Source organism: Equus quagga, chromosome 21 (genome assembly GCF_021613505.1).
Source record: "Equus quagga isolate Etosha38 chromosome 21, UCLA_HA_Equagga_1.0, whole genome shotgun sequence".
Taxonomy (NCBI): Eukaryota; Metazoa; Chordata; class Mammalia; order Perissodactyla; family Equidae; genus Equus; species Equus quagga.
The window spans coordinates 39,039,497-39,067,294 of NC_060287.1; the positions used below are offsets into that span (position 1 = coordinate 39,039,497).

Consider the following 27,798-nt stretch of genomic DNA (forward strand, 5'->3'; position numbering starts at 1 on the left):
GTGTCTGGGGCCAGGGTGCCCTCGGCTCACATGTCGCCTCGCTGTCCTTCAGCAGCTCTTTCTTGTTGGCCTTCTCTGAAGGAAACACTGTGTAGGTTCCCTGAGGAGCTCACAGCCATGAATCTATCAACAGACTCTGTGTTAGAATTCTCCTTCATAGACAAGGCTTTGATGCCATCAGATACAACTAAAGAAGCTTGAGGTGCCTGGTGTGTAACAAGAGTCTGTAACTGTTGGCAAAGGAGTTAGCTGGGTATTCCACTTTCTGGATGTTCCTCCGTCTCTCCAGAGAGATGGGTTTTGAAGCTGCAGTGTGCGTGAGAACTTCCTGGGGTGTTGCTGAAAATGCAGGCTGCAGGGCTCGCCCTCCAGGGACCGTGGTTCTGAGAAGGTGTGGGGCTGGGCCCAGGACCTGCACCCCCAATAGGCCCCCCGGGGAATCTGATGCCTGTGGGGACCTGGGTGGGGGGCTCTGACCATCCACTGCTCACCAGGTGCAGGGAGTGAGTCTCCGGTCTCTGTACAAGCATTCATCAGGCCATGTCGCCTTCACCATGGACCCGGTCCGTGATCTTCTCATTTGGGCCATCGTCCAGAACCGCCGGGAGCTGGCAGAAATCATCTGGGATCAGGTAACCAGACCTGCTTCCCGGCACACACAGTTGTGGGTGGACCAGTGACAGAGCTCCCACTGGGGAGCCTGGCCAGGGAGCCCAATGCCGACAGCAGGGCAAATTCCAGCCCGGAGGGGCCGTGTCTCTTTCCAGTGACCTGGGGATCTTGGCAGAGATAATCTGTTACTTAGACAAGGAGCAGGCCCCAGACACCCCTGCCCGGAGCCCATCCGTGGCAGTCAGGGAACATCATCCAGCTGAGCGGGGCAGCTCCATAGTCGCCAGGCCCACGTGCGGCTTCATGGTCCGCGATGGAGTATGCTCCAGGCGACCTTGAGAAGCAGAATGCTGTAGGCGCCAGTCTTCCCTGCGTGGCTTTCCTTTAATTCAAGCTGATGCCCCCTGTAAAAGGAAAGGAGAGTTTTGTAGTTTTTTCTCAGAGAGGGCCCCTGTTCTCAGTGTTGGCATTTCCAAATTGCTCTTGAGGAGTTGGCTGTCTGCCCAGTGTCCCCAGCAGAGTGGCATTGGTGGCTTCTCACTTCTCTGGGAGGTTCGCCCTCTCCCAAGGTGCATGGTGAGTCAGCGGCAGGGCCAGGCCTGACTGTAGCCTGGGGTGTGCCCCGTGGGGCCCCGAGATGGAAAGACTGCGACCCTAACCCCTCATCCTGCCCCATGCTGCCTTCTGACCTGAGCAGCACCTTCTTTGAGATTTTTCTTAGCCCCTCTGATGCCTGGTGCTGGCAGTACCACTGAGGCAAGGTGCTCTGAGCCTGGACGGGGACATGAATGGACCTGGTCCCATTTCCCCTCTTGGGAGTGCCCTCTGGCCATTGACCCCATGCCTGGGGTTGGCCTGACACCCAGGGAGAGCTGGGACTCCTGCCACAGGGCTGTGCTGATGCCCTGTGTCCAATCTGTGTTCTGGGTGGGCATGGGGGCCCCCTGGCAAACAGACCACTCCCACTGGCCAGTGCAGGAGGCTGGGCCACCACAAAAGGCTTGCATGTTTATGCGGAGGACCCAAATGGTTTCTATAGTCAGGGGCCACCACAAGTAATCGCCCAGCGGCCCATGTGTCCCGGGTCTCTGCTTTCATCAGCCTTGGGCAGTGTCAGGGGTTCCCCGGGCTGGACCATCCAGGTCCTCACTGGCTTTCCCCGGGCCCCAGAGTCAGGACTGCATTGCCGCGGCCTTGGCCTGCACCAAGATCCTGAAGGAGCTATCCAAGGAGGAGCAGGACACGGACAGCTCGGAGGAGATGCTGGCGCTGGCTGACGAGTACGAGCACAGAGCCATCGGTGAGATCCACAGAGCGGCGGTCTCTGACCACGGCTCGGCTCCTCATGTGTCACCCTGGGGTCCTTGTCCTGGGTCTCAGCCCCTCATGTCACCCTGGGGTCCTCGTCTGGGTCTCAGTCTCTGTTCCTGTCCAGGCTGTGCCATCTGGAGAGGCCACTCTCTGACACTGTCCCCAGGCATCAGGGATTGGGACTCTGCTGCTGTCACACAGGTCTACCTTTTCTGTCCAGGGGTCTTCACTGAGTGCTACCGGAAGGATGAAGAGAGAGCACAGAAACTGCTCATCCGCGTGTCGGAGGCCTGGGGGAAGACCACCTGCCTGCAGCTGGCCCTGGAGGCCAAGGACATGAAGTTTGTGTCCCACGGGGGCATCCAGGTGACCTTCTGAGGGCCCGTTTTCAGAAACACCTTCCCATGGTGCTGTCGGGCCGGACACAGCCTCCTGCTCCCAGAGATGGCACACATCTTCACGCATTTTGGGTCCCTTGGGGACCCAGGGACAGCGCCTGGCCCATCGGGCCCATGGGCAGGCCCTCTCTCCTCCCATTTCACAGTTAAAGAAACTGGTGCTAAGTGAGGGGGGTGGCGGTCATGACGGCAGTTGCTCACCTCCGCACATCAGCCCCTGGCCTGGGCCTTGGGAAGGAGATGTGGGAGGGGGCAGAGCGCCCCCCTGGAGCACGGAGGGCAGGAGCTTCCAGTGTTGCCTCCACGCCTGCGGCAGGCCTGGCATGTGGGAGGTGCCTCTCGGACACCAGCGCTTCCTTGGAGCACGGCTTCATGCCGTCACTGTGTCCATGCAGCACCGTTGTGTGCAGGCCTGTGCTGGGCCTGGGGACGTGGTGGGGAGAAGGCCTGCCCTCTGGTACCCCGACAGAGCTTAGAGGGGCCAGCTGGTGAGAGCCGGAGACCTGCAGCTACAGTGGGAGGAAGATGGGCCCTGGAGCCTGGGGCCCTGAGTCTGAGCCCTGTCTCCGTCCTTACCTCTGGGACACCCTGGCCTGGTTCTGCCCACCCGGAGCCTCTTCCTCAGCTGGAAGAGCCCCCCATCCTGTGCTGCCCACCGAGTCTCAGAGGGCGCTGTGCTTGAGCGAGTGGGGTCAGTGCGCCCGGGTCAGACAGGTCACTCACCCTTAGGGAGGGAGCACAGGGGACACGGGGTCAGGGTGGGGTGCGGGTGCCCCCTGTCATGAACCACCCCTCTGTTCACAGGCCTTCCTGACCAAGGTGTGGTGGGGCCACCTCTGTGTGGACAACGGGCTCTGGCGGGTGATCCTGTGCATGCTGGCCTTCCCGCTGCTCTACACTGACCTCACCTCCTTCAGGTGCCCGCCGGGCTGTGGGGCTGCGGGCGGGGCCAGGGGCTCGGGACCTTCATTCCCGAATGCCCCGCTGGAGGCAAGCTGCGTGTGTCCTTGTGGCTGCAGCTGGATCTAGAAGGGTCGAGATGCATATGGGCAGGAGGCAGAGGGAGGGGCCCCACCCATGCGAAGCCCCCAGCACCTGCCCTGCACTGACCATCCACTGTGCCCCCAGCACCCGCATGGCCCGAGTGTTTGCTACAGCCCTAAGAACCAAGCCCGGGGCTCTCTTGGGTCCTCCCTTTGCGGGGTCATCTGGTCCAGCCCTCTCTCTGTAACTGCATGTGTGGGGTCAGCGGGTGCACAGCCTCAGCTGCGTCCCGGTCCTCCTCCTCTGCCGCCCGGGCCGTGTGTGGGTGGCTGAGGTCCCCCGTGCTCTCTCCCTCCCGTGCTCGTCCCTGCAGGGAGAGGAGGCTGCAGGCCGTGCGGGGCCTGCCCCGCATCCGCGCCTTCTTCACCGCGCCCGTGGTCATCTTCCACCTGAACATCTTGTGGTACTTCGTCTTCCTCTGCCTCTTTGCCTACGTGCTCATGGTGGACTTCCAGACCACGCCCTCCTGCTGCGAGTACCTCATCTACTTCTGGCTCTTCTCCCTCGTGTGCGAGGAGCTGCGGCAGGTGCGTCCCTTGGCTGCCCCCCCACCGCCCCCCCACCACCGCGGTCCCCTGTCCCTGCCACCCACCCTGGGAGCACTGGCTTGGGCGCTTCCCCACAGTGGGCCTTGGCCCCTTAGTGCACAGTGTGGAAACACCACCTCCTGTCCTGTCGGCCCGGGGCCCAAGAGTTGCTAGGAAGGAGATGCAGCCGGACTGGTGATGTGGGGCTGGCTCTCCTCTCATTGGCTGCATAGCCTCCTGCAGCCAGAGCCTCTCCACGAGGGGGCCAGAGCCCCAGGCCCTGCACCCCGGCCTCATAGCTGGCAGTCCCAGAACAGAGGGTGCGCCCTCCTCCCTGATCTGTTCTGAGGTCCCAGGGAAGGGACCCGGTGTTCCCATGGGGCCTCCTGCCTGCCCCCTCCCCCCAGCTGCTGGGGTCTGGGGTCTGGTACCCAGGGAAAGGTGTGGGGACTCCAGCCAGGCAGGCCAACGAGGTTCCCATGGTGCCCCCCTGGGTCCCACCCTGCGCCCGGAGTCACTGCAGGAAGTAGGAACAAAGCTCCTGGGGGGCTGCCTCCAGTGGGGAGGGGGCTCGCCACAGCCAGCACACACCTTGGCCCATCCAGCAGGACTGGGGTGGGGGGCGGCCTCGCCTGCTCTTCCTGACGCAGGGGCCGTGGGAGTCCCCCCCCCCCCCCCCCGGGAAGGAGCGAGTGTTCTCGCTGCTGGTGACGACAGCACAGCCTCCCTACCCGCCCCCTCGCAGCTCTTCTACGACCCCGCCGGGTGCGGGCTGAGGAAGACAGTCTTCGTGTACTTCAGTGACTTCTGGAATAAACTGGACATCGCTGCCATCTTGCTCTTCATAGCAGGACTGACCTGCAGGTGGGTGGCCACGAAGACGCCCACCCTCTCCCCTGGTGGCACCCCTCGTGTCCGGGGCAGCAGCACCCCCAGGGCTGGGCTCGGGACTGGGGTCGGAGCCGGTGCCACCTGGCGGGCTGAGCTCCCGTGAATGCATTTGTCGTCTGTCGAGTGGGCGACCCTACGAACCCCGGGGAATGTTGGAGGAGATGTGAGAGCTCGTTGTCACCTCAGGGGGTGCCCACCTGCACGGGGCATCCCTCCTTCTGTGGCCCTGGGCCTCTCCACTGCCCACTAGGCCACCCGTGTCTACTGGGCCATGGTCCCCTTTCTCCACAAAGTGAGAGGGACCCGGCCCAGCCTCCTGGTTGCCAGGATGCCCGTCAGGCCTGGCTGCCCTGCCTGAGGCTGGGCTTCCGGACCTTTCTGGAGAACGCCTCCCTGGAGGCTCTGTTCCCTGAGCTCACACCCAGTTTTTAACACTTCGGGGTCCAGGGACCACCAGAGCCCTTTGCCTCCAGGGGCCTCACGTGGGCTGGGGCAGCTGGGTGGGTGACCAGGGACATGCTCTGCGAGCAGGGAGCTGAGGGGGTCCCTGCTTCTGCCCCTGGCCAGGCTCATACCAGCATTGCTGTACTCCGGGCGCGTCATCCTCTCCCTGGATTTCATCATGTTCTGCCTCCGGCTGATGCACATTTTTACCATCAGTAAGACGCTGGGGCCCAAGATCATCATCATGAAGAGGATGGTAAGGGGATGAGGGGGCCCCCTATGCCAGCTGCAAGTGAGGCGACCCAGGGTTTAAGCACATCCCTAGTTTCCATGTCTCTGCTTCGCCCATCGGGCTTCCACCCCCTGGCATGCCCGTCTCTGGTCTTTGCTGTATGTCACCTCTTCCAGGCAGCCTTCCTTGATCTCCACAGCTCATTCTTGATCCCTGTTAAAGTGTTTATCATTTCGTTCCTTGGGTTCCGGTCACGTCCGACCCCTCCTACACCTCGCAGGGTTCCCTGCACCCAGCTGGGGTTTGGGGGCGGCCTGGGGCTGTGGGCGGGGAGAGCGCCGGGGGGGCGTGTGCGGCTGCAGCGGTGCCGCCCTGTCTCTGCAGATGAAGGACGTCTTCTTTTTCCTCTTCCTGTTGGCGGTGTGGGTAGTGTCCTTCGGGGTGGCCAAGCAGGCCATCCTCATCCACAACGAGAGCCGGGTGGACTGGATCTTCCGGGGGGTCGTCTACCAGTCGTACCTCACCATCTTCGGGGAGATCCCGGCCTACATCGACGGTAGGAGAACCCCCTCCCGGCAGCGCTCCTGACGCTCACGGAAGGACTGGGGAGGGCGGGGCGGGCGTTGCCCACTGCAGGGGCAGGAGCGCAGAGTCCCCGAGGCAGAGAGAACACGCGCATGCGCTGCCCAGGGGGGTGGGAGGGCGTCAGTCCGGGTTGGGGGGAGGCGGAGCTGTACCTTGCAGCCGGCTGAGGCCCCAGGTGGGCGGAGGGCGTGGCCTGGGGGGCGGGCGCATCAGCTGGCAGCCCCGCCCCAACATTAAATGCATCCTTTGCCCGCCCTCCCTCCGCACCAGTCAGAAGGGACTTCCTCCTCCTCTGGGTGGAGAGAACGCCTGTGTATCCCGCGTTTTCCTTTTTAGTAGCTTCCTTGAGCTGTAATTCATATACCATAAAGCTCACCCCTATAAAGTGTGCGCTTCAATGGTTTTATGTCTATATACAGACTCTAATTTTAGAACAGTTGTATCACCCCCAAAAAGACACCGCACACTCGTTAGCAGTTGCTCCCTGCTCTCCACTCCCGTCAGCCGTAGGTAACCTCTGATCTGCTTCCCGTCACTGTAGAATTTGCCTTTTCTGGGCATTTCATGTAAATTGGATACTGTAATATGTAGTCTTTTGTGTCTTGCTTCCTTTACTTAGCATAATATTTTCAAGTTTCACCCGCGTTGCTGTCTGTATCATCTTTAATTCCTTTTTGTGGCTGAATAATATTCCACTGCCTGGATGGACCACGTACGTCTACCCCTTTATCCGTTGGTGGACATTTGAGTTGTTTCCACTCTGGCTACTCTGGATCCTGTTGCTTCGAGCAGTAATTGATAAGTTTTCGTGTGGACATGTGTTTTCATTTCTCTTGGATGTGTACCCAGGAGTGGAACTTCTGGGTCATATTGCAATTCTATCTTAACTTTTTGAGAAACTGCCAAACTGTTTTCCATAGGAGCTGCACCGTTTTAGATCCCGCCGGCAGCGTATGAGGGTTCCAGTTTCTCCACGTTCTCAACAACGCTTGTTGTTGTCTGTCCTTTTTGATTCTAGCCATCCTCCTGCGTGAGAAGCAGTATCTCATTGTGGTTTGGATTTGCGTTTCCCTGATGGCTAATGATGTTGAGCATCTTTTCATGAGCTCACAGAGCCATTCGTATGTCTTCTTTGGAGAAATGTCTATTCCTATCCTTTGCCCGCTTTTCAAGTGGGTTATTTGTCTTTTTATTATTGAGTTGTAAGAGTTCTTTACATTTGAATACCAGTCCCTTATCAGATATATGATTTGCAAGTATATTCTGCCATTCCGTGGGTTGTCTTTTCACTTTCTTTATTGTCCTTTGAACGACAAAAGTTTTTAATTTTCACGATGTTCAGCTTATCAGTTGTGCTTTTGGCGTCATAGTAAGAACGTGTCGCCTAACCCGAGGTCATCAAGATTTATGCCAATGTTGTTATTCTAAAAATTTTATAGCTTAGCTCTTACTTTTGGCCTTGGAGCCATTTAAATTAATTTTTGTATGTAGTATGAGGTAAGGGTCATTCTTTTGCATGCAAATATCCAGTTGTTCCAGCCCCATTTGTTGAAAAGACTATACTTTCCCGGTTGAATTGTCTTGGCACCCTTGTCAGAATCATTTGACCACGAAAAGAGAGGGTTTATTTCTCAGCTCTCAGTTCTATCCGACTGAGCGATACACCTGTCCTTGTGCCAGCGCCATCCTCTCTTGGTTAGCATAGCTTTGCAGTAAGTTTTGAAATCAGGAAGTGCAGTGTGAGTCCTTCAACTTTGTTCTTTTTCAAGATTGTTTTGACCTCTGAGTTTTTTTGGGTCTACGTGAATTTTTGATCAGCTTATCTGTTTCTCTAAAGAAGGCATCTAGGATTTTGACTGTGAACAGGAGATGTCTTTCCACTTATTTAGATCTTTAATTTCTTTCACCAATATTTTGTAGTTTTCAATGTATAATTGCACCACTTTCATTAAATCTATTCCTAAGTATTTTATTATTTTTCATGCTACTGTAAATATAAGTGTTTTATTAATTTCATTTTTGGATTGTTTATTGCTGGTATATAAAATACCCTACATTTTGTATAGTGATCTTGTCTCCTGAAACCTTGCTGAACTGCCTTCTTAGTTCTAAGAGTTTTTAGTGGATTCTTTGGGCTTTGCTATGTATGAGATCATGTCGTCTCAAATAGAGGTCCTTTCACCTACTCCTTTCAATCTGGGAGCCTTTCCTTTCTTTTTCTTGCCTGATTATCCTGGCTAGACCCTCGGGTACAATGTTTAATAGAAGTGTCAAGAACAAACATCTTTATCTTGTTCCTGTTCTTAGGGGGAAAGCTTTCAGTCTTTCACCATTAAGAATGGTGTTAGCTGTGGGTTTTTGGTAAATGTCCTTTATTTGGTTGAAGAAGTTCCCTTCTCTTCTGGTTTCTTGGGTGTTTTCATTATGAAAGGGTGTTAGATTTTGTCAAATGCCTTTCCTGACATGTACTGAAACGTTCATATGGTTTTTGTTCTTATGCTATTAATATGGTGTCTTAGTTGAATTGATTTTCGGGCGGGATGTAGCTCTCTTGGTCATGGTGTATAATTCTTTTTTTGTGTTGCTGGATCCAGTTGGCTAGCATTTTGTTGAGGTTTTTGCATCTGTAGTCACCAGGTACTGGTCTGTAGTTTTCTTGTAATGTCTTTGTCTGGTTTTGGTATCAGGGTGACACTGGCCTCATGGAATGAGTTAGAAAGTATTTCCTCCTCTTTTAAATTTTGGAAGAGTTTGTGAAAGATTGCTTTTAATTTTTCTTTAAACATTTGGTAGAATTCACCAGGGAAGCCATCTGGGCCTGAACTTTTCCTTTGTGTGAAGTTTTAAAATTACCAATTCAATCTCTTTGCTTGTTACGGGTCCGTATATATTTTCTGTTTCTTCCTCAGTCACTTTGGGCAGTTCGAGTCTTTCTGGGAATGTGTCCATATTTCTAAGTTTTTAAATTTGTTAGCATACAATTTTTGTATTGTTTCCTTATGGTTCTTTTTATTTTTGTAAGGTTGGAAGTAATGTCCTCTCTTTCACTTATGATTTTGTAATTTGAGCCTTTTCTTTTTTTTCTGACCAGACTAGCTAAAGGATTGTAATTTTGTTGATCTTTTCCATGAACCAGATTTTGGTTTTGTTGCTTTTCTTTATTGTTTTTGTATTCTCTATTTCATTTATTTGCATTCTAGTCTTTATTATTTCCTTCCTTCTGCTTGCTTTGGGTTTAGTTTGCTTTTCTCTTTTTAGTTCACGAAAGTAGAGGGTTATGTTATTGATTTCAGCTCTTCTTTTTAATATAGGTATTTATAGCTATCAGTGAGTTTCTATCCTAGAAAATTAGTAACACTTAAAAAACATATATTTGGAGCCAGCCTGATGGCCTAGTGGTTGAAGTTCCCCGCTCTCTGCCTTGGCGGCCTGGGTCTGTTTCCTAGTCGTGGAAACACCACCCGTCTGTCAGCTGCCGTGCTGTGGCGGCTCACAGAGAACTAGAAGGACTTACAACTAGGATGTAAAACTGTGCCCTGGGGCTTTGGGGAAAAAAAGTGGAAGATTGGCAACAGATGTCAGCTCAGGGCCAATCCTATTCTACAAAAAAAAAAAAAAAAGTGTATATATATTTGATTACAAAATACTGCACGCTTGCTGTTGCAAAATCTTAAAATTCAAGGTAAGAATGGAGAAAAATGTTACCCATAATCCCACGTCACCAAGTTAACTACTGTTAACTGCTTAGTGTGTTTCCTCAGAGGTCTTTATGCGTGGGCTGAATGTGAATCTGTTTCACCGCAGTCCACGACCCTTCCTTTTCCACAAATGCGGGACTGCGTCTCAGTGTGTGGTCGCCTGTTTCTCGTGTCGGCGTATTCCCCCTGCTGCATTTCTCCTTTATCATATCTCCCTTCTCTTGCGATTGTTACTTGTTCTCTTTTTGAATCCCTTCCTACCACGTTGGGCTCCTGGGTTGGGACCTGGGTCTTAGTGATGGTGGTAGCCCCACTCCCTCCCGCGGCTGGCCCTGAAGGAGTGGCTGGGTCCTGGGCAGGGGTGCCTGCCAGCCTGGGTGCTCCTGGAGCTCCCCTTGGCGCCACGCTCCCTGCCCGCGGAGGAGGCTGGAGGCACATAGACACCCCCCTCTGGGCTTCCTTTAGGGCTGAGCTGACAGCTGAGGTCACCCAGATGTGCAGGCATCCAGGCCTGTGGGGCTCCTCATCGCCTGAGGGACTCTCATGACGCTGTGTGGCTTTCCTTGTCCCTGCCACCCCACAACCAGGCGTGAACTTCAGCCTGGACCACTGCAGCCCCAATGGCACAGACCCCTACAAGCCCAAGTGCCCCGAGAGCGACGCCACCCGGCAGGCGCCCGCCTTCCCCCAGTGGCTGACCGTCATCCTGCTCTGCCTCTATCTGCTCTTCGCCAACATCCTGCTGCTCAACCTCCTCATCGCCATGTTCAAGTGAGTGCCGTGGGCGGGCTGGCCCAGGCTGCCCGGACCTGCTAGCTTCCTGCCATTGCCACGGGCAGTGTGACCAGAGCGTGAGCTGGGGACCCTGGTCCTTGGAGGCGCCCAGCTCAGCCCAGCTGGAACGTGCATGGCCACTCTCCCTGGTCACTGGTGCATCTGTCCAGGGCCCTGCTGTGGGGACCAGCTCGCAGGTGGTGCCAACCCCCAGGCCGTGCTATGTGGAGGCCGCAGGCCAGGGGCACATTGATGTCTTGCTCCTCCCCTCTCCTGGGCTCCTTCCTGGGGTCAGCGGGGCTGCAGGGGGTGGGCTCCAGGTTCCTGGTCACGGACCAGCCTACAGAGTCACTGGGCACGGCACAGGGAAGTCAGCCTCCCTGGAGGGGGCTCGGGGCACAGCGGTGTGCGAGGGGCAGCTTAGATGCCCGCCTGGGGAAAATCCCGGGAAACACATTGAGCTTCACTCAGCCTCTGTCCTTTCTGAGAAAATACTATTTCACAGGTTGTTTGTGGAGAGGAAATAAGATTCTGAGGGTGAAAGGTTTGGTGCAGGCCTCCCACTTTGCAGAGAAGGGAATCGGGCTGGATGGGGCTGCTCTGAGGGCTCTCATTGTGGGCAAGCGCATGTCAGCACTGATTGAAAATGCTGCTCTGCTGATGCAGGATGACCTGTGGGACCCGGGACCCTTGTAAAAATCCCTGAATTGCTGGTCTGAGTAGGCACTGTTTCTCTTCCCCTTTTATCAGCTAAGTTGCTGAGGTTGTCACTTTCTGATTTAATGTGCACTGGCACTGTGCTATAGAGGCCAGGAGGGGTCAGCTGGCCAGGGGCTCTGTCCCTGTAGCAAGTGAAACCAGTGTGGCTGCATTTATGCACCGCTGACCTCCCCTCGAGAGGGGCTCTCTTGCCTCGGATTCGGCTCTGCCGAGGTCCATCTGCAAGATGACAGATGTTCAGAGAATAAATGCGTCTGCCCGTTAAAGACATCGTTCCTCCTGTTTGCCAGATTCGACTGATAAACTCCTGTTGGAGTTCACTGCCAGGACATTGTCCATCTCCTGAGAAACGTGTTGCTTTGTTCTTCTCCCCTTGGCTCCCAGGAAGCTCAGAATTCCGAGGCTGGCTGATCAGCTGTCTTTTTCTGCACCTAGACTTGCCCTCCTGGGCGGTGTGTGTTTGCTTTTTATGGGCATCAGCCAGACACTCCAGGCATGACATGGGCGTGTTCCGTGTCTTGTCGTTCTTGGGTGACCCATGTGTTCCTTGCCTCCCTGCCAGCTACACGTTCCAGCAGGTCCAGGAGCACACGGACCAGATCTGGAAGTTCCAGCGCCACGACCTGATAGAAGAGTACCACAGCAAGCCCCCGGCGCCGCCCCCCTTCATCCTCCTCAGCCACCTGCATCTCTTCATCAGGAGGGTGGTCCTGAAGATACCCGCCAAGAGACACAAGCAGCTCAGTAAGCCAGCCCCTCTGCTGTCCCCAGAGCGTGTTCCTAGCCATCTTGGGGAGCAGACGGGCACTGAGGGGTAGGCATGGCAGCTCCTTCTGAGATCCTGGGAGCTGGGCAGGTATGCGGACCACTCAGGCCGTGACCTCCCCCAGCCCACTCAGGGGTGGGCGTGGTGAGGCTCCTCCTGCCATGTAGGCTGCAGACCCCCCAACCCAGTGGGGCCCTGGAGTGGGTCAGGGCTTCACGTGTCCTCCTCACACAGAGCTCAGGTCCCTCTGTCTGCTCCTTCCACAGAGAACAAGCTGGAGAAGAACGAGGAGGCCGCCCTGCTGGCCTGGGAGATCTACCTGAAAGAGAACTACCTGCAGAACCAGCAGTGCCAGCGGACGCAGAGGCCAGAGCAGAAGATCCAGGACATCAGCAATAAGTACGGGAGCCAGGACAGTCGTCTGAGGGAGATGCCACTGCCTCCTGCTGTTGCATGACCCCATAAGGGCAGAGCCCACCTTGGCGGGGGTGGGGGAGGCGGCGACTGGTCACCTGGGGCAGGAAGCCCATGTGGCTCAGACTGGACCTGTGTCCTCAGCTGATCCTCGGCCTCTGGGTCCTAGGGAAGGCTGGATCCGTGCGGGGAGGAGGATGAAGCCATCTGTGCTGGGCTGAGGCGGACCCCGGGCTTCCTGGAGAGGCAGGGGTAGAGGGTCCCTGGTGGAGGGGCAGGTGGGCCCACAGGAGGCCGACTCAAGGCCTGGGAGGGTGAGCATGGAGCTGGTTGGCACACGGCCTTGCTGCAGCTCTGCAGGGCGTTGCTCAGCTGGCCGGGAGCTCAGGCGCGTTCACGCCGTCTTCCTGCTCTCCACTTCTCCGCCTGCTTCCTTCCAGGCCGTGAGCTGGGGGTGGGAAAGGATCTCTGCTCTTTCTCTCCACCCTGCCCCGCTCCACCGTGGTGTGGGTCAGCAGGGCCCTTGGGGCATAGACGTGGGGTATGGTCCTGTTGTCAGTGTGGGTCTCACTGTGGGCCAGGAGGAGGGAGGGGACACTGGCCACCCAGACATGCAGCTCCTGCCCCTGGCCCAGAGGTTCCCGCAGGCTGTGGAGGGGGCATCCTGGGGTTGCAGAGGAGTGGCCAAGAGCCTGGGCTCCCTCTGCCCAGGCCAAGTGCCCCCTCCTTAGACATGGACACCTGCCTGTCTGCGCCTCTCTTGGCTTGTCTGTGCGATGGAGATGATGCTAGTATCTGTCGCTGGGAGGCATTTCCAGAAAGCAGTGGGAGTGAGGGTGTAAAGTCTTTGCACGTCCCGTGCTGGGGTCACAGCCGGTGCCCCATCACCATCAGTTATTGTGGGTGTCGCTCTTATTGTCACTGCTGCACATTAGTGATGACAGTGGCGCCTGGCCTGGTCACCTTCTCTCCATGGGTTGGGTGAAGAACCGAGGCCCAGGGAGGCAGCATGGTGCCTTGGCCCCACAGCCTTGGGGCTGAGCTGACTCGACCCCGCTTGTCATGGTGACTGAGTTGCGGGTCCCAATGCGCTCCGCCGCCTTCTTTCGGATAACCACACAGCATGCCTGCGAGGCTGGCTGGGGAACCGTGGGGAGTGGTAATGTGGCTGTTGTGGGATGAAGCAACACGTAGTGAGAATGGAAGGAAACTCCCCGGCCCTTGGGAAGGCATCCCTCCGTCTTCCCTCCACAACTGTTCAGAGTGGGGCTCGGCCCCAGCTCTGCATTCACCGTCACTGAAACGTTGCTCTCTTTGTAACAGAAGAGTGTTCTTGGCAGTTGGCGCCGCAGGAGAGAGGAAGTACAGGAGCCCTGGGCATAAACAGACGAGTGTTTGGACGGATGTTTGGTTTATGGGTTGTTTTACCTATAAACACAGCAGGCCAAAGTTGGGAGAAATTCCTGTGTTATAGCAAAATAAGACAAAAACCAGACATCTCCCCAAAACAGCACTGCTCCCTTCCCCCAAAACTCCAGTGCTGCCCAGAGGTGGCTCTGTGGTTTGTGACTCAGGTTTCGGGGCTGTGGCTACAGCCTGTGGGTGAATCGAGGTGGGAGCCCAGGTGTGTGCGCAGCTGGCACTCCTGCGTCTCTCCCCGGGTGCACGGATGCGCTGTCAGAGCGCCGGTGAGCCCGGGTGTCACTCGCTGAGAGCTTCTTCTTGGGGCACCAGGCAGTGCTCATTCTATAGGAAATGCATATTAGAGGTACTTTCAATTTAAGGGGAAGACACCTGACATCGAGGCCAACAGAGCCAGGGCTGCTGTGTCTATAGGGCTGTCCGCCTGCAGACTGGCACTACGTCTCCTCAGTGTCCGGGCCCTGAGCCTGGCCTGGCTGGCTCAGCTCTGTGCTCTTTCAGGGTGGACACCATGATGGACCTGCTGGAAATGGAGCGTGTGAAGCGGTCGGGCTCCATGGAGCAGAGACTGGCCTCCTTGGAGGAGCAGGTGGGTTCTGGGCCAGGGCCTTGCGTCTGGGGCATGGATCCAGTGGGCCCGCTGGTCACTCTGCAGTATGGTGGCCTTGAGAATGAGCCCTCTGGGAAAACAACAAAGATGAGGAGGTGGGCAGTCATCCCCAACTGGAAGAGGCACCCTCATCGTCCTCCAGAAAATTCCACTGAACACTTCCCAGGCTGCGCTCCACCACACTCCACGGCGGGTGTCCACACCCTGGGCCAGTCTGAGGAGCAAACTTTCATCCCTCCTCTGGCCTCCTCAGAGCTGTCCTCTGGACTCTGCCCTGGGAACCTGGGAGGGGGCTGCTTTCTCAGGCTGCGGCTGCCCAGGGAGGGAGGGCAGCAAAGATGCGATTGAACGCTGGCGGATGATTGGGCCGAGGGGCAGCCTCAGAAAGCAGCCCCAGGTGAGAGGATGGTGGCTAGCAGGCAAAGGACCACAGCCTCCACCCCCGCTCCCCAATCAGTGTCCACTGACGGCTCCCTGACAGCCGGGCCGCACTCACTGGGGTCCGGGCCCTCAGGCTGAGACGGGCTTCCTGAATGGCTTCTTGAATGAGAGTCATCCCCTCACAGGCCAGGTGGTGCCTGAGCGCTGCCAAGGGAGAGTAATGTGTGCTAGTTCATTCATCCATCCATCCCTTCATTTATTCATCAATCCATTTGTTCATTATCCATCCAACTATTCATCCATCCATCCATCCATCCATCCATCCATCCATCCGTTCATTCATCAGTCCATCCATCCATCCATCCATCCATCCATCCATCCATCCATCCGTTCATTCATCAATCCATTCATCCATCCATCCATCCATATATTCATTCATCAATCCCTTCATTTATTCATCAATCCATTCGTTCATTATCCATCCATCTATTCATTCCACGTTTCCTGTGCTCCTCTTCTATGCTGCATCCAAGACTGGCCTTGGGAATGTCAGGGTGAACAGGCATTGTCTCGTTCTGGGGGTCCCAGTCAGGGGGCACAGACATAAACATCCATTGCCACAGTTTGTTTCCACAGGGTGGAACAGTGGAGGTGGAGTAAGCACCGTGAGGAGTGGGGAGGTGGATGCGGGGGCTGATGGTCAAGGAGGCCTGAGGCCTCCAGGACAATGGAGGGCAGAGGTCGGGTCCCCACTCCTGGTGCCCCGCCGTGGGCCTGCTCTGGGTTCCCGCCCCAGGACCTGTGCTTTCTGACAAGAGCCCTTGCTGCCCACAGCAGAACCCCCAACAGTTCCTGACCCAGAGCTGTAACTGGAGCACTGCCCTTCCCAGCCTTGCTGTGCTGGGTGGGGGCAGGCCACTCGGCCCCTCTGTTGGTGAGGCATCCACCATCAGCCAGGTCTTGCCAAGGGGCCACTGCACACTGGGGTCTGCCCAGGCCGCCTTCCCCCGGGAGGGGCTCTTGCCTTGCTGACACCCCCTGAAGTGAGTGCAGCCGCTGCCGAGCTGCATTCTCCTGGGCCCTGTTAGTCACAGACGGTTCCCGCCATCCTCTGTAGTTGAGCTCGTGTGGCCTCCGGAAGTTTCTTTCCTCTGGGAGGAGCAGGAGCTGTGGAAGCCTCCGCGGGTGGTCATGTGCCACTCTTCCTGTGGCTCAGACTTGTCTTACTGGGGCTTCAAGTTGGGTGGATGGCCTCTGGTGCATCCAGTCCCAGTGGTCACTGTGTCTCATTGGCCGGCGCTGCTGGCAGTCAGCAGCCGTGACCCTGAGGGAAGCAGGACTGGCCTGGACACTGGAGGGGTGGCCCCGGCCGGACGAGTCCTCTCGGTGGTGCCCTCGCTGTTTCGGCAGCTGCCTGGGGAACAGGTGGGCTGGAGGGGTGGGCGTGCCGCATGGGGGCAGGTGTTGACCAAATCTTGTTGGGACGTGCCTTCCAGGTGGCCCAGATGGCCGGAGCACTGCACTGGATGGTGAAGACCCTGAGGGACGGCGGCTTCGGCTTGGAGGAGGGCGTCCCCACTCTGGGTGAGTGGGTGGCCGAGCCAGCAGCAGTCTCTGCCAGCCTGAGTTCCTTTGAGTCTGGGGGTCTGTGGGAGGAGAGGCGGCAGGCAGGGGCTCGTGCTGGGCCTGGAGGAAGGCTGCGATCGCATCTGTTTCTGAGCCCTGCAGGCCCAGCGCCTTGGGGAGCATGGCCTGCTCCTCCCGACACAGGTGCCAAGCGCGGCTGAGCCCCCCAACTTGACTAGGTTGGGGCCTTCCAAGAGGCTCCTGGCCCACAGCCCCCTGACCACCTGTGCATCATGCTGCAAAGGGGGGCAGCTCTAGGAGATGTCATGACCCAGTCATGTCAACCGGGAGACAGAAGGCAAAGTGTGTTTTCCTAAGTTTGTGGCCAGCCAACAAACAGGCACGAGTATCCCTCAGGTGTTGCTGGCCCCAGGGGAGCAGGTGTGCGCTCCTTACCTGGACAGGCTTCTCTAGGGCCTGGAATCCAGCTGCTGGTAGCTGCACAGGAGGCAGGTGCTGGCTGTGGGGCACTGCCATCCTCAGATCACTGTCCTCCTCGGGCCGCAGTGCTGGGGCTCTGGGGAGGGTGCCCCCTTTCGGGCTGGCACTCAACCTGGGCTCGGGGAGGTGGAGGCAGCCCAGTTTTGGGGAAATGACCGTGGAGGATGTCCCTGTCCTGTGGGCCGGGTGCCTGAGCCCGGGCCTGGCTTTGCATATGGCTCCGTGTGGCTGTTCCCAGCACCCCAGAAGGCCTCAGAGGGGCAAGACCCTGAGCTTGACGGAAGGCAGAAAGCAGAGGACCCGGGTGACGCCCACCACGTGAATGCCCGCCACCTCCTCTACCCTAGTTCCCGGGTCATGCGCTTCCCCGTGCCCAACGAGAAGGTGCCCTGGGAGGTGAGTGCCTGTCCCAGCCATGCTCCCCATCAGGCAGGGGCTCCCTGTGTTCTGGGGGGAACAGTTCTGCCCCAAACCCTCTGACTTAAGGACAGAGGCACAGATCACAGTTCCCATCCACTGTAGCCTCACAGGGCCATGTTGAACAGATGGGGAAACTGAGGCACGCAGGTCCATACAGATAGAGGTGGTAGAGCTGGGATTTGAGTCCAGGGCACCCATGGGCCTCTGATCCATGCACAGAGCCCAGCACAGCTCCAGGGCTGCTCCTACTGCCTGTCATCTGCCCTGGTACCTCTAGTCACCACACTGTCCTAGATCCCACCATCCCAGGCGAACGGTCACTTCCCCCTTTCCTGAGGGCCTGGCGAGTGAGAACAACGGAGAGAGAGAGATGGTATTCAAGTGCCCACTCGCAGGCCTTCTCTCTGGCCTTTCTGGAACATTCCAGGCTGCTGCTTCCATTGCCTTCTCCCCAGTCTCTGCCAGTTGGAATCCTTGTCCCTCTAGAGTCCAGCTTAGACCTCTGTACCTGGACCTCCAGTCCAGTCACCAGCCCCCTCGGCTGGGTCCCCCGTGGGGCGTGTCCCTCAGGTCGGCCAAGCTCAGAGCCATGGTGTGCACTGGGGGGCCGTCTCGGGGTCCTTGGCTGTGATGCTTTGAGGAGAAGGAGCCACCCGCCCTCAGTCTTCCTGGGTGCCTGGGCCCGAGCTTTGACAGGGGCCGAGGATAACAGTCTGAGGAGAACGCCCCCGTTTCTGCAGACAGAGTTCCTCATCTACGACCCACCCTTTTACACGGCCGAGAGGAAGGACAAGGACACGGTGGACCCTGTGGGGAGGTGAGTGCGCACCTCTCCACTCTCCCCAGCCCTTCCTCACGGCCCAGGCGGGAGGGCGAGGGAGCGGCCTGGGTGCTGCAGAGTGACTGTGGGAACCCACTCAAGTGGGGGTCGGGCCTCCTGCCTGGTCGGGGCCCTGTTCTCCCCAGGGGCCCGGGACACGCTTGGGAGTTGCATGGTTGGGGGTTCCCTGGCCTGGTGAGGGGCCCTCCTGTCCTCTGCCCGGGGCCTGGCCAGCCGCGTCCCAGGACTGGGCCGAGGCCTGCAGTCACCGAACCGCCCTGCCTCCACCGACTCTCATGGGGGCCGCCTTCCTGTCCTCTCCCAGCACCCTGGAGCCTCTGTCCGGGATCAGCTACAACGCCTTGGATGGCCCCGTGGACCGCCGCAGCTCCCACGGCCCCTACGCCGTGCGGGACGGGCTCCCTCGGTGAGTGCCGCCCTGCCCAGGGCTTGCTGCCGGGGTCAGCCTTCTTCTCTTGGCAATCTGCGCGTTTTTCCGATTAAAACAATAGGGAAGAAAAGAAAGATCAACCTAAAGCATTTACTGGCATCCCCACGGGGAACTCTCCCCTGCAGGACACAGTGGGGAGTGGGGAGGGCGGGGACTTGCCCCAGCTGGCCGGGGCGCCTCGCCCTGCTTCCCTGAAGTCTCCTCGATGACTTCCACTCCTCTGCGGTACAATGCTGGTGACCTTGCTGGCCGACCTCCATAGACGCCTGAGAAGGAAGCAGGAGTGACAGAAAGGACTCTGCCGGCAGGGGGAGCTGTTACAGGGCCACTGGGGTTACTTTAGGGGGTGGTGGCATGTCCCAGCTTCTGTTCTCTGTAGGGACAGGCACTGAGCCCCATTGTACAGGTGATGCATTGGGGTTACGTTTAGGGGGTGGTGGCATGTCCCAGTGTGTGTCCTCTGTAGGACGGGCATTATGCCCCATTGTTCAGGTGAGGTATTGGGTTTACCTTTAGGGGGTGGTGGTGTGTGGTGCCCCATTGTACAAATGAGGACACCCCACATAAAGATGTAGGTGACTGGTGGTGTCACACCCAGAAAGCACTTGGTGACGGCCTACCTCCCAGCCTGGGGTTCTAGAGGAAAGGAGCCTCTCTGACCCGGGGTCACTGGGGAGGTGGCACCACCAGGGTCCCGAGGCTGAGGAAGGGGCCGTGAGAATTAGAGGAATGAGGGCACGCTACTGGGATGTGGGGAGCCCCATGGTGCAGGCGGGAGCTGAGGGGGCCTGAGGGAAGAGGCAGGTGGCGGGCCTCTTGGGGAATGTTCTGGAACAGGGAGTGGGTTACTCTGCCTGGATCCAGAGGCTGTGTAAGGAGGTGTGGAGACGGATGGGGTCTGAGAACAGAGACGGTACCAGGAGTGGTTTCAGCTCTGGTGGCGGGAGGTTGTACAGGACGGGGCAGAGCGGCGTTAGAAAGGTGCAGGTGGAGCTGTGGGGGAGAGGGCAGTGTCTCAGGGGGACCAGCCAGGTGCCCGCGCTCACGTGTGCTGAGGCCTTCAGATGCAGGCACCTGCAGTGCGGTGCAGTGCGATGGGGTGTCATGCACTCTCTGGGGGACACGTCGGCCACTTTAACACCTGGCGCATCTGCAGGGGCTGACCTGCTCCCACCCCCCCCTTCCCTTCCCTTCCCTTCCCTTCCCTCCCCTCCCCTCCCCTCCCCTCCCCTCCCCTCCCCTTCCCTTCCCTTTCTTTCCTTTCCTTTCCATGGACCCCAACGTAACCTGAAGCCCCTGCTTCACCCCTTGGAGTCCCCAAGGGACAAGACTGGCCGAGGACAGCCCTGGGTGGGCGAGGCGGGTTCGGCAGGCTGGCGGAGGGGTCCTGTCTGGGCCTGCACGCAGTGGCCCCTTCCCTGCTTCCATCGAGGCGGGCAGCCTGGGCCCTGAGAATCCTGGCCTGGGGCCGGGCCGGGCCGCATGCTGCCCGTGTGAGTGCCCCTGCCTGCTGTCCCCTCTCAGCCACCCTCCCTGCCCCGTCCTGGGTCTCCCAGCAGAGGGCGGCCAACTGAGCAGACCCCTCTCCACCCTAGGAACCCCATGGGCCGCACAGGGCTGTGGGGGCGCGGGGACCTCACCTACTTTGGACCCAACCACACGCTGCAGCCCGTGGTCACCCGGTGAGTCCGCCAGCGACGAGGACACGTGGTCACCCACACGCCTTGTGAGGGACTCACTCTCTGACCCTTTCCCCTGCGCCAGAGAGCCCAGAGGACAGTTCGTACTTGGTGCCTGGTACCAGCCTCATGGCGGGGCCTGGATAAATGAGGTGCATCCCGAAACACAGGGCATTTCTGGAGTCATGAAGGTGGACCAGCTGGGTCCAGGGCACGTGCTTCTTTAAGGCTTTTGATAAAGAAATATTCTCCAAAAAGGCTGGGCTGTTCTGGTCCAACCAGCGGTTCTGGGAGTGGGGAGGACACCTCCAATGGTTACCATCTCTTTCTTTCCCTGGAGCAAGAACTCAGGAGAGGAGACAGGGTTGGGGCTCCCCCTGGTGCAGAGGCAGGTGAGCTGACCTCAGCACCTCCGGGAGCTGTGAGCCGGGCCGCTTTTGCAGTTGGAGGCGGAACCAGGATGGAGCCATCTGTAGGAAGAGCATAAAGAAAATGCTGGAAGTGCTGGTCGTGAAGCGCCCTCTCTCAGAGCACTGGGCCCTGCCGGGGGTAAGCATCGCCAGCCGTCTGTCTATCCATCGCTCATCCGTTCGTCCGTTCCACTCGCTGACTGAACACCAGCCCCTGCGGCCCCTGCCCTGGACCGTGCTGGACTCTGTCCGTGGTTCTGCATGACCGCGGCTGGTAGCCGGCCTATCAGAAGGGATTCTCCCTCCTGCTTCCTCACTTCGCAGCTGTGGAACAGGTTCAAATGCTGTTGAGTGTGCAGGAACGAAGTCAGCCCCTCTGTGTCCCTGGGGCCGCTGAGGAGGCTGAGCGGGTCTCCTGGCGGAGTTCACAGCGCTGGGGGCAGGCACGGCTCCCCACGCAGACGTCTCAGGTGCGCCCCTGCCCTCACCCTGCAGCCCCAAGCTGAGCTCTAAGGATGGGATGGCCTTGTCCAGGGGCCAGGACAGGGGTCAAACAGCCCCTCGGCTCCGGGGCAGCAGCTGGTTGTGGGGCTGAATGCCGCAGTGCAGCCCAGAGGCCTTGGGAGGATGGACAGAATCATGGTACGGAAGGCCCTGGGCCTGTCCTGTCCGCATGGGCTAAGCTGCTCAGGTCTTGCTCCCAGATCGGTCTGCCCTCCCCGCCTCTATCATTACTCTGGGGTCAGAATAGTCTCGTTCTGGCAGGAGGGCTGTGTCACCAGCCAGGCGCTGGGCTGGCACGCAGTGTCTGGGACATGGCCCTGTCCGGGGTCCTCTCCTCTGAGCCTGTTCCTCGGTACCCTGACGTTTACCCAACTCAGCAAGAAGCTGCCAGGTTTCTCTGACATCCACCCTGTGGCCCAGGGCTGCTCTGCTGGGGGTGGCATGTTAATGGGAGTGGGTGGGGTGTGGGGCAGTGGTGTCACCTCCGGTGTTCAGGCCCCACTGAGGATTCCAGGGCTCTGGGCAGCTCTTGCCCTTGCAGCTGTGACCCCGTGCCCTCAGCGAGGGGGCCCCGTCTGAGCCCAGGTCCGGCCCCTCTCCCCGAGAGTTCTTCTGCACGATTCAGGCTCCCTCAAGGGCCCTTTGTCGCTCCAGGCGGGACACTGGCCCCAGCCCTGGCGCGGTTCCTGCCGACGGGCATGTTCTGAGAAGTGTCCCTGTGCCCTGAGCCGGGCACTGAGGGGCCTCTGATGAGCCTGCATGGGTCCCCCTGCCACAGCGAGCGAGGGCTGAGGTGGGATGGACATGACGTGGACTGTGAGGGACTCAGTGACAAACAGGGTCCCCTAGATGGGTGAGGGACAGGGAGTGCAGGGTCTGTCTCCATGGGGCAGGTGGTGTCAGGAGCGACCGGGAGCCCCTTGTGCAGGCACAGAGTGAGAGATGGGGGCTGGGGACGCAAACAAGCAATGAAGACGCAGCCCGCCGCTGTGGCCTGGGCGGTGGCGGTTAGGGCACTGGCTACCTTACTGGGAGCCTGAGAGAGGCGCTGGTGCCCGGCACATGGCTGCGCCTTTGGCCTGACACGCCCTGCTCTGTCGTGGGCTGACGTGGGCAGTGAGCTCTGGGCAATGTCACTCCAGCCCCGAGTCAGCCAGGCTGCCAGACGCTTGTCCGCCCATGGCTCCTGGGGGCTGGCCAGCTGCCTGCACCAGGCAGGTGGCCAGTGGAGGTGGGTCCCTGGATGGCCTTGCCCACTTGCGTCCAATTCCCTCTCTGCTCAGGGCTCCCGGGAACCAGGAGAGACGCTGCCCCGGAAGCTGAAGCAGGTGCTCCGGAGAGAGTTCTGGCCTTCCTTCGAGAGCTTGTTGACTCAGGGTGTGGAGGTAGGGTGGCCTGCCTGCTTTGCCCCCACCTGTGTGTCCTGAGCCCCCACGGTGTGCTGGTCACGAGGGCTGCAGGACGAGCAGGATGGGGCACAGGGAACCTGCTCCCAGCCCACATCCTGAAGCTCCTGGAGGGAGGAGCTGGGACCAGGGGGCGTGGCCGTGGCTCTGGGCCTCAGGCACCTGGCCGCCCTCTCTGTCCCGGTTTCTCCTCTCTAAGTCAAGGGGGAGGGCAAGGACCTTTGCTGCCTTCAGAGGTGGTGGCGGGTTGAAGGGGGTCCTGGTGTTCAGTCCCTCCTTTCCACCCGCGCTCCCTCTTGCCCTGCGCACAGCTGGGCACATGGGGACCCACAGCGTCTGTGCCGCCCAGGACACAGGAGGGGTTGCTCCCCACGCCCTGGAGAGAGATGCGCAGCTGGTCCCTAGTGCATTTGTCAGGCCTGTTTCTTTATTGAATCTTTTCTAAATTACAAAAGCAACGTGTGTTTCCCAAAACACACCCAGAATGCAGAAGGGCAGTGGTGACAGTGACACCACGTCCACACTCACCCCCAGTGCTGCCCAGGGGGACAGTGCCAGACATTTAGTTCACTTCTTCAGGCCCCGTGTCAGCTCCGTCTTCAGCTCTGTCTATAAACACACACGTGCCCAGTTTTTCAATAAAAACGGGCTACATGGTGCACAGTTCTCCATAACGTGCTTTTCACTTAATTTTCGATGGTCGTATTTTTAGGTCCATATTTACAAACTTACCTCACTCTTTTTCAAGACCGCATCATATTTCATGAACTACATAATATTTTGTGCCACGATTTGTTTAAATGGTGCCCTAGGTGGGCATCTAAGTTGTTACCACGCCTACTTTTGTCACATCTTAGGATGACACAGGCAATTGCTGAGCTGTATGGTTTTGACCTATGAACCAGCAGTTTTGTATGCTTTGTCCCGTGCATGCCTTGGGGACACCGCCATCTCTGTTTTCCTTACTTCGTAGAAAGAATTAGTCTATTTATTGAGGTGAAATCTGCATAACAGAAAATTAACCATTTCGAAGTGAGCAGTTCAGGGACATTTAGTACATTGACAGTGCTGTGCGACCACCACCTCTGTCTGGCTCCGAAACATTCCCGTCACCCCAAGAGGAAACCTGGTACCCATCAGCGTCACTCCCTCCCCTCCCCCAGCCCCTGGCAACCTCTAACCTGCCTTCTGTCTCTGGATTTGCCTGTTCTGGACATCTATCGTAAGTGGAATCATCCAGTAGGCGGCCTTCAGCGTCTGGCTTCCTTCACTTAGCGAGATGTTTGTGAGATCGCCACCCCTCTTTAATCCCGCTGAGCAGTGGAGGCGGGTCTGGATGCCAGGCCAGAGAGCAGGGGGAGATGGGTGAGGCTGTGGTCCCTGGCCACGTGTCAGTCAAGGCTGAAGGCCGTGTCGGGGAGCAGGCCGGATGGGGCAGGGAGAGACCCAGGCCAGGGCGCAGTGGACAGCTGTGCTCAGAGCGTCCCTGGGCTGGATGGAGCATGGGGAGACACGTGAGGACCCTTCTTCTGGAAGGAAGCTGGCGGGGCTCACCCTGCGCTGTCTCTCAGGTGTACAAGGGGTACGTGGACGACCCTCGGAACACGGACAACGCCTGGATCGAGACGGTGGCTGTCAGCATCCACTTCCCAGACCAGAGTGACGTGGAGCTGAAGAGGCTGAACTCTGTATGGGGCTCGGGTCTCAGGCTCCAAGGAGGGGGGAGACTTGGGGAGAGTGTGCTCTGGAGGGGCCCCGGGCCTGCAGGGAGGAGTCTGACTGGGACCAGAGAGTAGGGGCTGGGTCAGAGTCCTGCTTGGAGGGTACCAACGGGGGACCCAGGAGAGGCCAGAGGCACAAGCACACGGCTGGAGTGGAGTCAGGGCTGGACGGGCGCCCTGGGACGGGGTCCTCTGGGGGCCTCCAGGCTCATGTCCAAGGGAAGCTGGTTCACCCACCTTTGTGGGGAGACCGCCCCCCCATACATCACTCCTCATATCCCTAACGGAGAACTGGAGCCAAAGAGGCTCAGGGGATAGACTTGGCTCATTTGCCGGCTGGGGCGCCTCAGAACACGGCCGCGCCCACTCTCTCCTCCTTCAAGGACATCGGGGCTTGGCAGGGTTTTCTGAGGGGCACCTGCAGTAGGTGTCCTGACCCCGCTTCCACAGCAGAGCAAAGTGAGCCAGCCACGGGCCTGACCTGGAGCGAGGGCCGAGGCTGGGGTCGTGCCCCCGCCGCCCCTCTGCAGTCCGGGCTTTGGGGTGTCTGGGTGGAGGTGGAGCCAGCCCAGGAGGGAGTCAGGATCTGCCCCTGTCCTTGCAGCACCTGCAGCCCTGCGACCCGGGGATGTCCGTCCGGTGGCAGGTCGTGGACAAGTGCATCCCGCTGTACGCCAACCACAAGACCATCCTCCAGAAGGTGGCCACTCTGTTCGGGGCTTACTATTGACCTCAGGGGCGGGCGAGGCCAGTCCGTCCTGGGGCCCCTCGGAGACGGGCTGCTCGTTCCTGGTGCTGGCCGCCCAAGGCTCACGCAGCCCTGGACCTCAGGCAGGCGAGGGGCTGCTGCCGGGACGCTGCATGATGTGGTTTGGGGACCTGCCACCCCTCACACCAGCTGGAGTCGTCGGCCAGACAAGCTCGTGAATGGAAGGCGCCAGGGCGCCCTGAGGGGAGAGCTGAGGCAGGCGACAGGCGGCCAGTCACACCGCAGTTTCTCAGAGCTGAGGTGGCCACTGGCAGCCCGCCAGCCATCGCTGCCTCTCCTGAGCAGGCTGGCAGCCTGTCAAGGGGCTGCGGGCCCCTGGCAGCCTTGACCCTTGGCTGGAGTTGCTCCCTCCTGGTCTTGTCATCCTGAGCAGCACGTCCACCACCAGTGGTGCAGGGGCCCACAGCCTGCATTTCCTGGACAGTTGGGGTTCCCCTGTGGCCTCCTCCTTGGGCTCAGGCCCCCCACATGGCCTCCACTCTGACCTAACTCGGACTCTCGCCTGGCTTGGGGCAGGGCAGTGAGGGAAGCCCAGTTCAGCGCCCCGGGCTGCCAGGGCTGCGCCCCTTCGCAGAGACGGGGTACTGGGCAAGCACAGGCCTGCTCCAGAGATGCAGAGGGTCTCTGCCTGTTCGCTGCCTCAGGCCCCAGGTGGGGTCCCCTACACCTGCACTCCCTGCCTCCCCTTCCTGTGAGCCTGGAGGGAGCAGACGGTGGGTGTGGACAGTGGGGGGCCACCGGGTTCAGTGTCGGTGACTCACAAGCCATCAGTGTAAACCGTCAGGAGTGAACCAGAAAATAAACAGAGTCACAGAGGTGTGCGGTGGTCACGGGGCTGTGGCTGGGCCACCGAAACCTCTCTCACCCCAGGGGCAGGCTTTCCGTGGCCTGTGGCTGTCTCTCCACGGACACCCTGCAGGCCCCTCAGGTCCAAACTCTCGATTTCCCTCTGACCCCCGACCCCCAGGCTCCGTCTTCTTCATCCTCCTAGATGAGCCCGCAACTGGGACTCAGCACCCTCGGGCCCTTGCCCCGCTCCCCCACCCTGCAGGTGCTCAGGCACTGGGGTAGGGGTGGGGGGCCTGGGTTTTTATCTGGAATCACATACCCAGCCAAGCCAGCCTTCAAGCCGAAGCACCAAATAAACATTTTAAAATAGTAAGGACACAGAAAATGTGTTATTCATGCGTCCTTTCTGAAAGAATTTCTCAAAGATGAAGTACAGAAAAACAAAACGCACTGACTTAGTGGGCCGGGCTGCCATGACAGAGCACCGCAGGCGCGGCTTTAGCCGCAGACACGTGTCCTCTCAGTCCTGGGGGCTGGATGTACGCAACCAGGGTGCCACAGCGCTGGGTTCTGGAGGGAGCTCTCTTCCCACTTGTAGGGCCCCCCCGCCGTGTCCTCACGCGGCCTGTGCTCGGCATGCGTGGAGACGGAGGCTGCTCTCCTTCTCCTCTTATAAGGACACCGATCCTTCAGGGCTCCACTCTCATGACCCCGTGTAACCTTACTTACTTCCTTAGAGGTCCCACCTCCAAACACAGCCCCACTGGGAGTTCGGGCTTCCACGTAGGAATTTTTGGGAGGGATGCAACCATTCAGTCCAGAACACAGACACACACACACACACACACACACACACAGACTGAGCTCCGTGGATAGCAAGGGAACCACTAAAATGTGCGGCTGAGTCTTGTAATTGTTGAGACACAATGTGAAAAGAAAATTGAATAGCTGAGAATTGAGTCCCAGCTGGTCTCACGGGAGCGCAGAGGAGACCCCGGGCCGGCCGAGCTCAGTGAAGGTCTTCCCTCGCTCAGGAGGAAGAAATGGATGCCGCCTAGATCCCGGGCTGGAGGGAAATGTGGGCTGACAAATGCAGGCGGGGAGCCGAGTGCATTACGGCTTAGGGCGGCCACGCGAAGGACAGAGAGAGGAGTGACTTTAAACCACCAGGGGAATTAAACGAAACAACAACAAAATCAAGGAAAAAATATCCATCGAAGATGGTTAATGTGAAATAAAATGGCAGGAGATAGTCAAAACGTGTCGGTCATTATGTCATACATAAACTGTGATTCTCATATTGGGGTACGAAAAGGACACAACAAATTTCTCTTGTTTTCCGTACATTTTCCTATATCGGTCAAAACAAAAGAGACATTTAATAGCTGACAACATGGGGAGTCCCACTAGGCAGAAAGGAAGGTATGCAAACAGCTCCAGCAGATCAACAGAACTCAGGCTCAAGTGTGTCCTTCAGGGAACAGAGAGGAACCTTCGACTGGATAAAGGTATCACTCCATCGAGAAATAGTACTTTCGTCAACTGTTATCTCCCTAACGCCATAGCTTTTTAAAATACATGAAGCAAAATTGATAGAAATTCAAGGAGAAATCGGAAACTTCACAGTAATATTTGAGACCTCTCAGAAATCAAGAAATCAAAAAGCAAAAGGAAAATAGGGTGGAATTTGAATAACGTAGTCAACAAAGTTGGGGTCATTCTGTGTGTGTCTGTGGTGTGTGATTATGCATACAGGTGTGTGTGTATTTATATAAAATATATATTATACATAGAAACGGCGTATAATTTACATATAGATTTGTTTACATATGCATTATGTGCTATATATTTATATGTGTGCAGTAAATTGTGTAACCCATAAATACAGACATGGCACATGATGAACATACTGTTCATAGTTACAGACTTCCTC

At 58.0% G+C, this 27,798-nt stretch overlaps 1 protein-coding gene and 1 non-coding gene across 13 annotated transcripts in view; both read left to right on the forward strand.

Moving 5' to 3' along the window:
- LOC124231249 (transient receptor potential cation channel subfamily M member 2-like) overlaps positions 1–25,059 on the forward strand; it is a 58,058-nt gene extending 32,999 nt beyond the window's left edge. For 7 of the 12 annotated variants that reach the window (XM_046647924.1, XM_046647925.1, XM_046647928.1 and 4 more), the window contains 21 exons: positions 495–632; positions 1,783–1,912; positions 2,144–2,289; positions 3,126–3,238; positions 3,679–3,892; positions 4,638–4,756; positions 5,351–5,483; positions 5,844–6,015; positions 10,330–10,513; positions 11,799–11,980; positions 12,269–12,401; positions 14,340–14,427; positions 16,326–16,413; positions 17,135–17,292; positions 18,057–18,133; positions 18,462–18,563; positions 20,183–20,269; positions 20,710–20,815; positions 22,464–22,565; positions 24,158–24,274; positions 24,912–25,059. In XM_046647924.1, the coding sequence (XP_046503880.1) occupies positions 495–632; positions 1,783–1,912; positions 2,144–2,289; positions 3,126–3,238; positions 3,679–3,892; positions 4,638–4,756; positions 5,351–5,483; positions 5,844–6,015; positions 10,330–10,513; positions 11,799–11,980; positions 12,269–12,401; positions 14,340–14,427; positions 16,326–16,413; positions 17,135–17,292; positions 18,057–18,133; positions 18,462–18,563; positions 20,183–20,269; positions 20,710–20,815; positions 22,464–22,565; positions 24,158–24,274; positions 24,912–25,037 (2,715 nt within the window). In that variant the 3' untranslated portion in view covers positions 25,038–25,059. Of the gene's footprint in view, positions 1–494; positions 633–1,782; positions 1,913–2,143; positions 2,290–3,125; positions 3,239–3,678; positions 3,893–4,637; positions 4,757–5,350; positions 5,484–5,843; positions 6,016–10,329; positions 10,514–11,798; positions 11,981–12,268; positions 12,402–14,339; positions 14,428–16,325; positions 16,414–17,134; positions 17,293–18,056; positions 18,134–18,461; positions 18,564–18,712; positions 19,770–20,182; positions 20,270–20,709; positions 20,816–21,000; positions 21,147–22,463; positions 22,566–24,157; positions 24,275–24,911 lie in introns of those variants that run through there. The other 5 variants (XR_006886465.1, XR_006886467.1, XR_006886466.1 and 2 more) reach the window with 5 other exon arrangements.
- On the forward strand, positions 20,769–20,822 carry LOC124231576 (Z6 small nucleolar RNA). The gene has a single exon (XR_006886603.1). It is a non-coding gene; the product is annotated as a Z6 small nucleolar RNA (small nucleolar RNA).
- Positions 25,060–27,798: the final 2,739 nt, after the last annotated feature.